This window comes from Limulus polyphemus, unplaced genomic scaffold (assembly GCF_000517525.1).
Source record: "Limulus polyphemus unplaced genomic scaffold, Limulus_polyphemus-2.1.2 Scaffold683, whole genome shotgun sequence".
In the NCBI taxonomy this organism is placed as follows: Eukaryota; Metazoa; Arthropoda; class Merostomata; order Xiphosura; family Limulidae; genus Limulus; species Limulus polyphemus.
Window position 1 is genome coordinate 412,035 of NW_013666293.1, and position 11,798 is coordinate 423,832.

Consider the following 11,798-nt stretch of genomic DNA (forward strand, 5'->3'; position numbering starts at 1 on the left):
TTGCACTCCTTCACACCTGCACCCGGGGGCGACTGTCCCCCTCTTGCTATGCCACTGTAGAAAAATACAGATAATTTTGTAGTTGGTAAGTTATGAAGACATAGTTTTGAATGTATTTTAGTTTTAGCTTTAAATTATGAATTTGTTTGTTATTAATTTTTTAAAATAAACTTTAATGAAGTTTAATATGTTTTAAATATTAAATATGCAAAAAGTAATTTTTATAGGTTGAATAGTAAAAGAATATTTAATTTTAAAATTCAAAAATTTAAGAAAATAAAATCTCAGCACTTGGACCTAAAGACTTTCATATAGATCTGAGTGAGGTAAGAAAGGTGTTGGTATCTTATGTAAGTAGACAGGTGACTTTGTAGTCAGTAGATAGGGATGAAGAGGTTGAGGCTGTGCAAGAATAGTCTGGTTTTCATAGACAATGTTGTTAATTGACCTCTCTGATGTTAAGTTCTAACAAAAACAAAAGTATGGTTCACTAAATAATAAAACAGATTATGTAAAATACTGTTTGCAAGTTGTTTTTTATTATTATATACAAAACTTCAGAATATACTGTTATTATTTATTCATTTTTAGCCATGTCAAAGTGATGAGAGGTCATGGAGGGCCTGTATACAGCCTGGCTTTTGTTCCAAGAAGTAATATATTGTTATCTGCTTCAGAAGATACAACTGGTAAGTGTGGTAGGAAAATATTAAAAAACATATATATATAATAAAAGAAGTTTTGTTACAATCTGAGTTTTCTGAGAATCTTGATGAAGAGGAGATTGTGTGTCTTTAAAAAAATTAGTTAATACCTGTTTTCACTTGTTTCCCAATTGAAGATATAAATAAAACATTCATAAGTTACATTTTTGTATAGTAAGTTTAAGCATGTGAAAGTCCAGGATTTCTATTTCATTAAAACGTTTTTTTCATCTGATAATTTCAAAAAAGACAGGGATAGAAATAATAAGATAACATGCACTTGAGAGAAAGCTATCAGGAAGATTACATTCCCTTATGTAAAGTTGCATTTCCTTGTGAATTGTTTTTTATTTAATCTATGCAGTATGTTCACTTTCATTGGTCATAATTAAAGAAATATGGATGGAGCATGCATTCTCGATCGGGAAAGTCAACTAAAACAGATTAAATTACTCAAGCAAAGTTAAATTCCTTGGAAATGCTAAGAATGTAATATTTCTATCCCAAAAAGAGTACTTGTATGATATTGACTAATGCTATTCTATATCTAGTTTTGTAATAATAGCATCACTGAGGACTTGTGTATTCACTTTATTGTTTGTCTTTGAAATTTTTATTCTGCTAATCAACATAAACTCCTAGATTCCTAAAAGCCTGTAGTTGTTTTGTTATGTGAAGAATTTGACTTTATGATGTTAATGAAAATTACTTTTAGTTGTTATTGTATTTTTTTATTAAAATACTTTCTTATTTAGTAACTAATAAAGTATATTAGAGAGATCCAAAATAAGCCTTGGGGATGTGAGAGTATAGGGAGGAAGCTGAAGACTGACTTGGGGAGGAAAACCATGATAAAAAAAAGGCACCTAAAAATTTATTCAAAGTTAATTGATTTTTGCATTAAAATAATGGGTGCTACAAATATCTTTGGTTAAACTTTTTGCAAGAAGTAAAGCTGCCACAAAACCACATGTGGAACATTCTGGAAAGTATAGTATTTAATGGGTAGTTAGTATACAGCAAGTTCCACAAAAATAAAACAGAATGACAAAGGGATTTATTTTCTGTTTACTGGAAATCAAATAATCTTGTTTTTTTGGTATAACAAAAAGAACTTAAGCATAATATTAACAATTATAATTGAATGAATTACTATATATTATATGTGAATATGTATCTAAGGATTCTATTTAATCAATCAAGAAGCTATGCAACCAGTTTTTCAAAGGTTTATCTTGTATATGCCTGTATTTTTTACTCTGAACTATTAGATATCATTAAAAATATGCTTTATGATGAAAAAATACTAATGTTTTGATAAGTATCTGTTCAAGGTCTGGACTGTGGTTTATTGATATTGAAAACTCCCTTTAAAAATTATGCATTTTTTTTTACATCCATGCACAACATTATGCAGGTTGATAATGTTGAAAGTAAACTCAATAATATCATTTCGAATGTTGAACTCAAGCTGTGTAGAACCTCTAGTATTATACAATTATTTTCCAATATTTAAGACGCATTGTGTAGACTTCTGTGTTTTCATAGAAATTTTGAAACTTTCAATATGTTTTTTATTTGTGACTTTCTCTAATTTGTTGAAAACTGTTATCTCCAAAAACTGAATTAAAGAAACCAAGCATACTAAGCTTGGTTGTGCAGAGAAAAGTTCATTGTTGTGCAATGAATGTGAGGTACTCATTGCAAATTCCATGTTGCAGCCATTCATACACACATTCATGAAATACCAGAAAAACTGAGACTAAATTAGTTCAAAGAAATATCATTAATATTCCTAATGCTTGTATAGATGAGTATTGTTTTTTATTTTCTATAAAATATCATTAGTGGTCTATAGCCTCAAATTGTATTGAATAATACAGTTCAGACTTACATTTAGCAAATTCTACAACCAACCATTAACCCATTCACTGTGGCTGTCACTTATACGGATCAGACTTTTTTCTTCTTTACACTGTGGCAATGCTGTATATGGGAATTAATTTTGAAATTTCTCGTATGAACTGGTAAGGGGTACTTACAAGTATTGAAACACTCTCCATCCCCCCCAAACTTGTTACGGAGCAATGGGTCAATCATTTTGTTTGTCTTTTCTTGTCAGTTTACCACAGGATGTCAACAAAATCCCATGATATATAGCTGCAGTGTACAGAGGGAAAATGTCTGACATGTATGTGTGACAGCTATAGTGAATGGGTTAGTTATTGTTGAGTTCTTAGGTATTACTCTTAAATCTTTGTGATATTTTGCTATTTGTCTTATGAAATCAATGCATGAGTTGTATTCTTGAAACAGTTTGGGTTATTCTTTTCACTGGCTTTTCCTTATGTGAAAAAAACAACTTGTCAACACCAGACTTTTAAAGTCAAAACTTTTATTTCCACTTTCATAGCATTTACAAAACAGTGAAATTGCAAGCCTAAAGTGGAACTTTTCTAAAAATTTCCAATAAAAACATTATTTCATATTCTAAGACATCAATATTTAGTATCAGACAGTGATGAACCTGTCTATAAATTTTGGGGATTTGTTCCTGTGGCCTCACACAAGTCAGTTTCTTTGGAAACCAAAGTTGTAGAATCACTGGCAGCTTAAATTAGACATTGAAGATTGTAGTAGGCAAAGTTAGGATAATGCCTGTAACATGAGTAGAGCAGATACTGGTCTTCAATAGAGAATCAAACATTATGCCAAAGAAGCTGAATATGTATCTTACTTGGCACAATCACTCAGTCTTTTTGGTAATTGGGCTGTGTAATCATGTGCTGAAGGAGTGCCTTATTTTGGATGGTTTAGTGTGTCTAATATTATAATGTGATGGTCAATCCCACTATTCATTGGTAAAAGAGTAGCCCAAGAGTTGGCAGTGGGTGGTAATGACTAGCTGCCTTCCCTCTAGTCTTACACTGTTAAATTAGGGACAGCTAGTGCAGATAGCCCTTGTGTAGCTTTGCACAAAATTCAAAACAAACTCAGGTTACTAAAGCTTGAAAATCATTGTTCTACATTATTTTTATTTTTCCATAAATTGATTTCAAAAACAATTAAAAGAGTAGTTCTGAACTTGATAATGTAATAAAAAAGTTACACTCTGTAAAGGAATGTATATTTTAAGAGTTGAATTTTGTACCTTGCATCCTGGTGGTAAATATCAATCAGTCCCTGGTACACTATGTATTGAGAGGGTAAAATGAGCAGAAGTAACTGAAAAGGTACCTTTTTGGCTTATTCAAGTATAGATACATGTACACCTAATCCTCAATATATATTTTCCCTACCAGATTTTGTCTATATGAACTTTACAGGTTAGTTCAGAAGTATGATGAATAATTTCTTTTTATAGCAGGTATAATGAAGCTTCATGGGATTTTTGTTGTTAATGATTATAGATTTTATTAGTTATAAAGTTTTTTATATAGTTTTAGAACGAGTCATAACTGAGATATTTCTTATGATTGGTTTGTATTATTGTATTTTCTTCACAGTCCGAGCATGGAGTATGACAAACCACACCAATGTTGTAATTTATAGAGGCCATGCTTATCCTGTCTGGTCTCTGGATATTGGGTAAATAATACTTTATAAATAACTTCAATGTTATAAATGACTATGCATTTATCAATAATCAGCTGATCAGTAACATAATGATTCTGTTGACAGTGGTTTATTTTTCTTTGACTGTCCATATTTTAGGAATGTTTTATTAAGTTACTGCTGACCATAAATTAATGGCATATTTCAGGTTGTAGTCATATTAAAAGTCATACTTTAATCATATAAGTTAAAGAGAACTATTATATGCCAGTGAAAAGTTAGTTTGTTTTTATGATGATTCAAATTTGATTTTCAGTTATTTTCTTTCCTGATGTAAGGTTATGATTAGATGCAATAGATTATTGCAAAGGAGAAAAATTGTTTTTTAAGTTTTATGATCAGTACAATATCATTCTAGAATGCAACTGTGTTATATTTGTTGGAAAGTAAATTTCTTTTAAGCATGCAGGTTAATTTCTTTTTTGAGGAATGGGAAGACAAAAAACGTAATTATAAATAGTGTAAATATGGCAATATATTTGGGCTGGGCATGGTTTAGTAATTAGTGTGCCTAACTGTGAATCCAAGTTTGCATCTCATAGCCACAAAATCTCACTCTGCACTTTGGAGGCCATGTGCATTATAGAGTGGCAACCAAGTGTCACTATTTGACTACACTAGTCCAAGAGTTAGTGGTGGGCACTGTTAGATATATGCCATTCCTCTTGTCTGTCTGTTGTAAATTAAGGACAGATAGTGAGGTAGCTATTGTGTAGTTTTGTGCAAAATATTAAACAAGCAAAGGAACCATATACTTCGGTATAGTTTTGTGAAGGCCTACCTTGATTGATTGGATGGAGAAATGTTTGTATTCCATGATTCTATTTTATTGCATTATAACCAGAATAATGTAAACCTAAAACATTGACTTTGAAGATAAATTGTGTAGTTCAATTTAAATAGTATTTTATGTAAAATACTTAAGTTGAATTTTCCCAATGGAGACCTATTTTTCACAGTTAAAAAGAAACTGCACAATATATTTACTTGTTGGACTGAAAAAGCGATGTATCTTCATTTTTAGGAATTTTGTGGAAAATATCATTTATTCATATTTCAAAATATGAAGTAATTGTTATTGTAATAGAAACTAACCAAAGGCAAATAATATTGTTTTTCTTGTATATAGATTATAATAACAGAGATGTTTCCACATCAGTACTATATAACCAAAAATTTCTACATATCTTGGTGGATTTGCCACTGTTAGACAACAAATACTTTAACAAGACTGATTAATATCACTGTTTCAAGCATAATTAGTTCTCTTTCCACTGCTCTGTGATGAAAAATGCTATCCAAAGGAACTTCATATCTGTGTATAGAAGACAGGTTGATGTAAACTTTGTCTTTTGCTAAATCTTTCTTTAGATTTCTTATTAGATTTTTATTTCTATTACTCCTGTTAAATAATTTTATTTTTTGCTTTTTTTTTCTACTCAAACTTAAGCTGTTTAGAATAGGTTGTTCACATTGAGATTAAAAACAATTTTTGGATGTTTTTGAAAGAAACTTGATATGCTTAATATGAGAAAAAAAATATTTATCCATGGATATTAATTAAACCAGGAAACAAATAAAGAAAATAACTGTCCCAATTATATTAAATTCCCTTTGTGATTTTTTTTATTAACAGTTAAGTTATGATTAAAATAAGGATATGGGGTATCTTGTATTTAAAATGGGCTGAATTTCACTGCTTAAAAAGTATGAATCAAACATCCTGTTCTCTGATGAACTTATTTACAAATCATCAGCTGGCAATTATTTTTTTAGTAAAAAAAACTCAAATGTTTATTGATTCTATTGTGATTAGAATGTGTCGTTTTCTTATAGGCCATTAGGATTTTATTTTGCTACAGCATCTAAAGACCACACTGCAAGAATTTGGACTACAGACAGAACATATCCTCTAAGGATATTAGCTGGACATAACCTAGATGTTGATGTACGTACTGCATATTTTTCATTCGTTTGTTTCCCCAAATGTATATTTTCATTAATGTGGTACTTCACAGTAAACATATAAAATCTGGAAATATGTTCTGTTTGAAATATTTTGTTAAGCAATTAGAATATTGTATAAAAGTTACCTACAAACTGGAAAAGCAGTTACTTCAATATTGTTTTTCTTTTTAGGTTCAGCACCAAAGAAAAATCCATCTGAAATTTATGGAAAAACTTTTTTTTGGCATATTTTCTATATTAATTTTTATATTGTTGTAACTATATGTTTATTGGATTCATGATATTAGCCAGTCATTTTTGTTCATAAAAGAGAAATTAATTAACTTCTTAGTTTGATTTACTAACACATAAACATGAAGCCCAATCTATCATTCAGTATATCACTAGTCACTGAGGTATATCTTGTCAGTAACTTTAGACAAAGGCAAACTGAAAGAATAAAACTGGGCTTTATACAGTGGTTGAGTATATATACTGTTCCATACAGTTCAAAACAAACAAGTTACAGCTGAAGAAGTTCATGAAAATGTTAGTTCCAGATTTTTAACAAAATAAGCTATTATTTTAGTGTTCCTTTGCAGTAGTCAAAAATTTTAGGAATGGTCTTAAGGCTGAGGAAAGTATTTTTTCAGGTGAAGCATTATGGGAAATGTTTGGTTTAAATATCTTTCTCGCAACAGTCATTAAGTAGGTAATCGTCAAGTGCTGGAGGTTGATGAGGTATCTAAAAATGTTCTTAATTTTGTTTGGTCAATTCAGTGGGTTTGTGACTTTGAACATATCTGTGTGTCTATATATATGCATGCACACATACGTGTATATATATATTTTTTTTGTTTTGTTTTATCAGTGTGTAAAATTTCATCCAAATGGAAACTATGTTGCCACTGGTTCCAGTGATCGAACTGTTAGACTTTGGAGTGTTCAAGATGGAAAGATGGTCAGGATGTTCCATGGTCATAGAGGCAGTATTTTTGCCCTAGCGTTTTCTCCCAATGGACAGTACCTGGCTTCTGCAGGTATGTAGGTTCAAGTTTATCAATGAAATAAGACTAAAGTTGCCATTTTGATTATATTAAAATTTTTGTATAACATGTAAGAAAACAAAGGATATGTTAACCACGAATCAACTGATATATATAAACACACACACACATATATGTTTGTGTACATACCTACCACATCAAATAACTGAAGCATATTTTGTTGCTGATTCAACTTCCTTGGCTCTGCTGCAGGTGAAGACAGGAGGATAAAAATCTGGGATCTTTCTTCAGGATTGGTCATGAAAGAGTTACGGGGACATACAGACACTGTTTACAGTGTCTGCTTTAATAATGACAGTACCGTTTTAGCCTCGGGAGGCTTGGAACATGTGCTCAGGATTTGGGATGTCAGAAAAGGAATTACCCACCATGGAGGACATACTGCTACTGGTAGTACTGCTAGCACAAATCCCAGATCGTAAGTTCTACATAGTGCTATCATTCACACATTTTATACTGTATTTCATATATCTTGGAAATGGTGCATACAACATGTCTACCTTTCTGTTTACACTTAGCGACAGAATAGATAGTCACACTACCCCAGAATTGCTAGGAGCCTTTCCAACCAAATCCACTTCTGTGCAGCTTGTCCAGTACAACTGGCATAACTTATTGCTGGCCATAGGAGAAGGAGTAGAGACACCTAGTTCCTGACTCTCCTAAGGTGGGTTGTATAACAATTCTTAGAACTTCTAGAATTCTGCTGAAGAATTGAAAACTTTAGTGTGAGTATTCAGATCATCTTTAGAGTAGGTTTACTTGTTCAGTAAGGTAATACATTTTTGTTATTTTGTTTTGGTGAGATGTAGAATACATTTCTGACCATATAACTTGAATTAGTAAAGATTTCTTAATGTTGATGATATAATTATTTTCAATGAAAATTGAGTTGTGAACATAAGCTGAAAGACTGCATGTATTTTACCATTTATTTACCTTTGTGAAGAATCAGTATCATATAAATGTTGTCATCCACCCCCTATTGTAACATATGGTAAGCAAAATATGACAACTTACAAATTAAAAATGCAATATGTTAATTGAGGCTTCAACTACAATAAGCTACACAAATAATACTTCTAAATTGATCCAATGTTTATAAGTTTCCACTAAAATATGATTCAAGGTTTTTCACTGAATGATAAGAATTTATGATCCATTAAGTGTTTTTTGGGAAGATCATCAAAAATATTATTGTGTACAATGTATCTTTAAGATGAAACAAACTGTTTAGAACAACTGGTGATATAAGAGTATAAACAAAAGTTTAGTGTTACCTTATGAAAACAAATGTTTCATGATATTTAACTACTTACACAAATAATGTTTACAATCTAGCTTGAATGATTTTTACACAAACACTTTGCCATACAGCTCTCTTGCGTGGATTAATTAATTCACTGTAGATAGCAAACACAAAAGTGTCATATCGTTTAAGAGCCGGCTAAAGAAATGTAGTTACATACTACATGACTGTAACAATGGGGTGAGGCACCAAAATCATTTCAGTATAACGTATACAATCTTTTTTTTTACACAATATCACACTTTTTTTACATACCCAAATGTAATCGTGTTGCTACATAAAACTTTAAACCAAAAGTATCAAACTTATAAATTTTAATCTGAACTGCACAATGTCAAATACATATATGTATATAGCCAAAAGAACACTAATTCTACATCAAGAACTTCATATTTTTCTTTAAGTAAGCATGTGGAAATTATAGTGTAACATCGCAGTGTTTGGCTACATCCTTAAGAGAAAATTTTGTTGTTTGGTTATTGATAACCTGATGTTGTAAAACAGTGAAGAAAACTTTTTACCCTTTATATTTAGTATTTCATTCACAAGTTTCCTGAGGTATCATTTTTGACTAAGCTTAATTTCATGCTGCAACAATGAAGTGAAAAGACTAGAAATAGCTCAAAACATGATTTCAGTAACATGTGGTATTACAGTTTGACCATATTTGTAGGGAGAAGATATGTTTTTCACAGTTGGCAAGCAAGGTGCTCCCAGAGATATTCAACTAAACTCATATCAGGGCTACGAAGTAGCCAGAGAAGAACCTAAAGCTTGTTGCAACAAGTGGCTCATTCTTCCTGCTGCAAATACAAACCCTTTTTGGTATCCAGCAGAATTAAGTTGTTTCTCAACAAATACCATGCCAATTTTTCCAACATCCAAAGCAGCTGTGCTGAAATGCTTGACCAACCTTTCACTATAGTGATAAATCTGTTTAAGGTGTTTGGTGAAAGTTAAGCATCAGAGACCTCCACATGTTCCTGTACTTTAAATTGATTTTTACAATCCAGTTTATGCAGAATACATTGATCTAACCTGCTAAAAAAGGCTGGTTCTGTGACCATTGATAACTAGCAGCTCTAACTATTGATTTACAAAAATGAACAATGATGTTATTAAGTCTTCTTTATAAATCCAGTATTTCTTACTATATTTAACTACGTATATTTGGCCATTTACATTATTGTTTAAGGTTCTCATGGTGCATGCTTGAGAACAGAGTTTAGCACAAGTTTTATTTTTAACATTTTGACAAAAGCTCTGTTGTTTAAGTATCATATTTGCTAACATTACTAATATTCTGTGGACAAAAGCATAAAAGAACAAGCTGTATTTTGAGTACTTTTGTAATGGGGCATTTCTATGTGAAATATTAAACAAATTCAGATTTTCATAGTACTTTCTTTCTTATAGAATATAAGCTATTACTTTGATATATCCAAAGCTATTGTAAATATACTACAGGTAGATAACCCCAATTAAACAACTTAAGACTTTGTTTTACAGTTGTTGCTTTTACCTGACATTTTTGTTTAATTTTCCAGATATCTCCTAAATCAGAAGAATGTGTTCCCACCAATATGTACATATATGAATATATACTTTTCTACAAAACTTTAAACTGTACTTGTGTAATTATCTAATAAAATGTAAAGAAAAAAGTTTGGAGTGATTAACTTAATATTTACTACCTCTGTAAAATTATTTAGGAATATTAACAAATGAAGTAGCTAGTCAGAAACATGTGAGTATATAAATAATCTATCTTAACACTAATCTCAGTCAGGTTGTGACTTTTTTAGTAGCCAGAAATGTAGGTCTGGATGACACAATCTTCTACTTCAACACATTGAAGTTCTTTTGTAACAAAAGTATTTGACCTTTCATATAAATTTTCCAAAGTTAACCATTTAGTCCTTGGGAGACACTCAACGTTAGCAAAAACATATCACTTTAATTTGTAATGAAATTTTCAAGAATGGCAAGTAAAATTAGATAGGTGGGAGAATCAAATATTACCCAGTCCCCATACAAACACCATTATCATTTGTGGTTTTCAGAGATGTTTACAATATTCAACTTGCTATTATATTACAAAAAATACACAAGATAGACAACTAAGAAAGCATTGTTTATTTTAGCATGTTTGAAAAAACAACAAATACAAGTTAGTAATTTACATAATGGGATTATTTGTTCATATAAACATCCTACAACTAAAACGTTTTGTACACTTTAATTATAAACACTGTACATGATGTAACAGACTGAATCTGTGCCACATTATTCCCAGAAAATGTGTTAAGGTGGTCTACCAGAAAATGATAAATTAAGGGACATTTTAATTTTTATATGATGAAAGATATACAACTTTTAAAACAGCATGAAAAACAAAATGCATCATAATAAATATGATAGATGTAATGACAGTTTCCAAATCTAAAATGTCGGTATTTTTTTTCTTAAGCAGAACCACCTACTTTTAACCAGCCACATAGTTTTAAATCAATATGTGAATGAACATAACTTAAGGCTTCATCTACTAAGGCTATGAGAACGTTCTCTTAATTCACTTTTCAACTCTGGAGTTAGACCATTAAGTCTCTGATCTTGTTTATGTAAAAGAAGCTCTGCTGGTAACTTTGCAAAAAATGGATGTTCAAGGGCTTCTGCTAAAGTGATCCTTTGAGATGGTTCATATTCTAACATCCTGAAGATAATGTCAAATAAATGTCTGTGATCTTCATCCTCTCCTGGGATATATCGCTGCATAGAAAAAACAATCTATTACTTCAATGAATACCTGGATGCTTTTAGGAAATAATGTATATTTACATATACACTTAAAAACCACATTCACCAACCATCCATTTTCTAGTGATCATTTTTTTCAAAGTACTTAACAATTACTTCACCAGTATGTATGAAAGCAATGAACAAAAGAACATTTCAGTATAAACAGAATAGGTTTTGATAGAATGGGATAATCTACGATAAGAAATAGTTCTTTGAAATGGTGTATTTAAGTGTTTTACACGAACAAAAAATAAATCTATCATTCTATAGGTATTTGAAGAACTTGTAGCATTCCTCCACAATTTAATTCTACGTATTGTTAGCCGACACAAGGCAGCTGGTACATAATTGAATAGA

At 30.8% G+C, this 11,798-nt stretch overlaps 2 protein-coding genes across 8 annotated transcripts in view; one reads left to right on the forward strand and one right to left on the reverse strand.

Annotated features, from left to right (window-relative positions):
* LOC106459930 (TAF5-like RNA polymerase II p300/CBP-associated factor-associated factor 65 kDa subunit 5L) overlaps positions 1-10,326 on the forward strand; it is a 29,000-nt gene extending 18,674 nt beyond the window's left edge. Inside the window, exons 9-15 of one of the 3 annotated variants that reach the window (XR_002610652.1) lie at positions 592-689; positions 4,211-4,292; positions 6,156-6,267; positions 7,138-7,306; positions 7,526-7,751; positions 7,852-8,061; positions 10,190-10,326. Coding sequence is in view for 2 of the 3 variants with exons in the window: in XM_013919598.2 (XP_013775052.1) it covers positions 592-689; positions 4,211-4,292; positions 6,156-6,267; positions 7,138-7,306; positions 7,526-7,751; positions 7,852-7,990 (826 nt within the window). In the remaining variant the exon portion in view is untranslated. The other 2 variants (XM_013919598.2, XM_022386509.1) reach the window with 2 other exon arrangements.
* Positions 10,327-10,757: 431 nt separating this feature from the next.
* The window catches only part of LOC106459931 (dual specificity protein kinase CLK2-like), a 48,036-nt gene continuing 46,995 nt past the window's right edge, over positions 10,758-11,798 (reverse strand). For all 5 annotated transcript variants that reach the window (XM_013919599.2, XM_022386510.1, XM_022386513.1 and 2 more), the window contains one exon: positions 10,758-11,411. In XM_013919599.2, the coding sequence (XP_013775053.1) occupies positions 11,181-11,411 (231 nt within the window). In that variant the 3' untranslated portion in view covers positions 10,758-11,180. The remainder of the gene's footprint in view (positions 11,412-11,798) is intronic.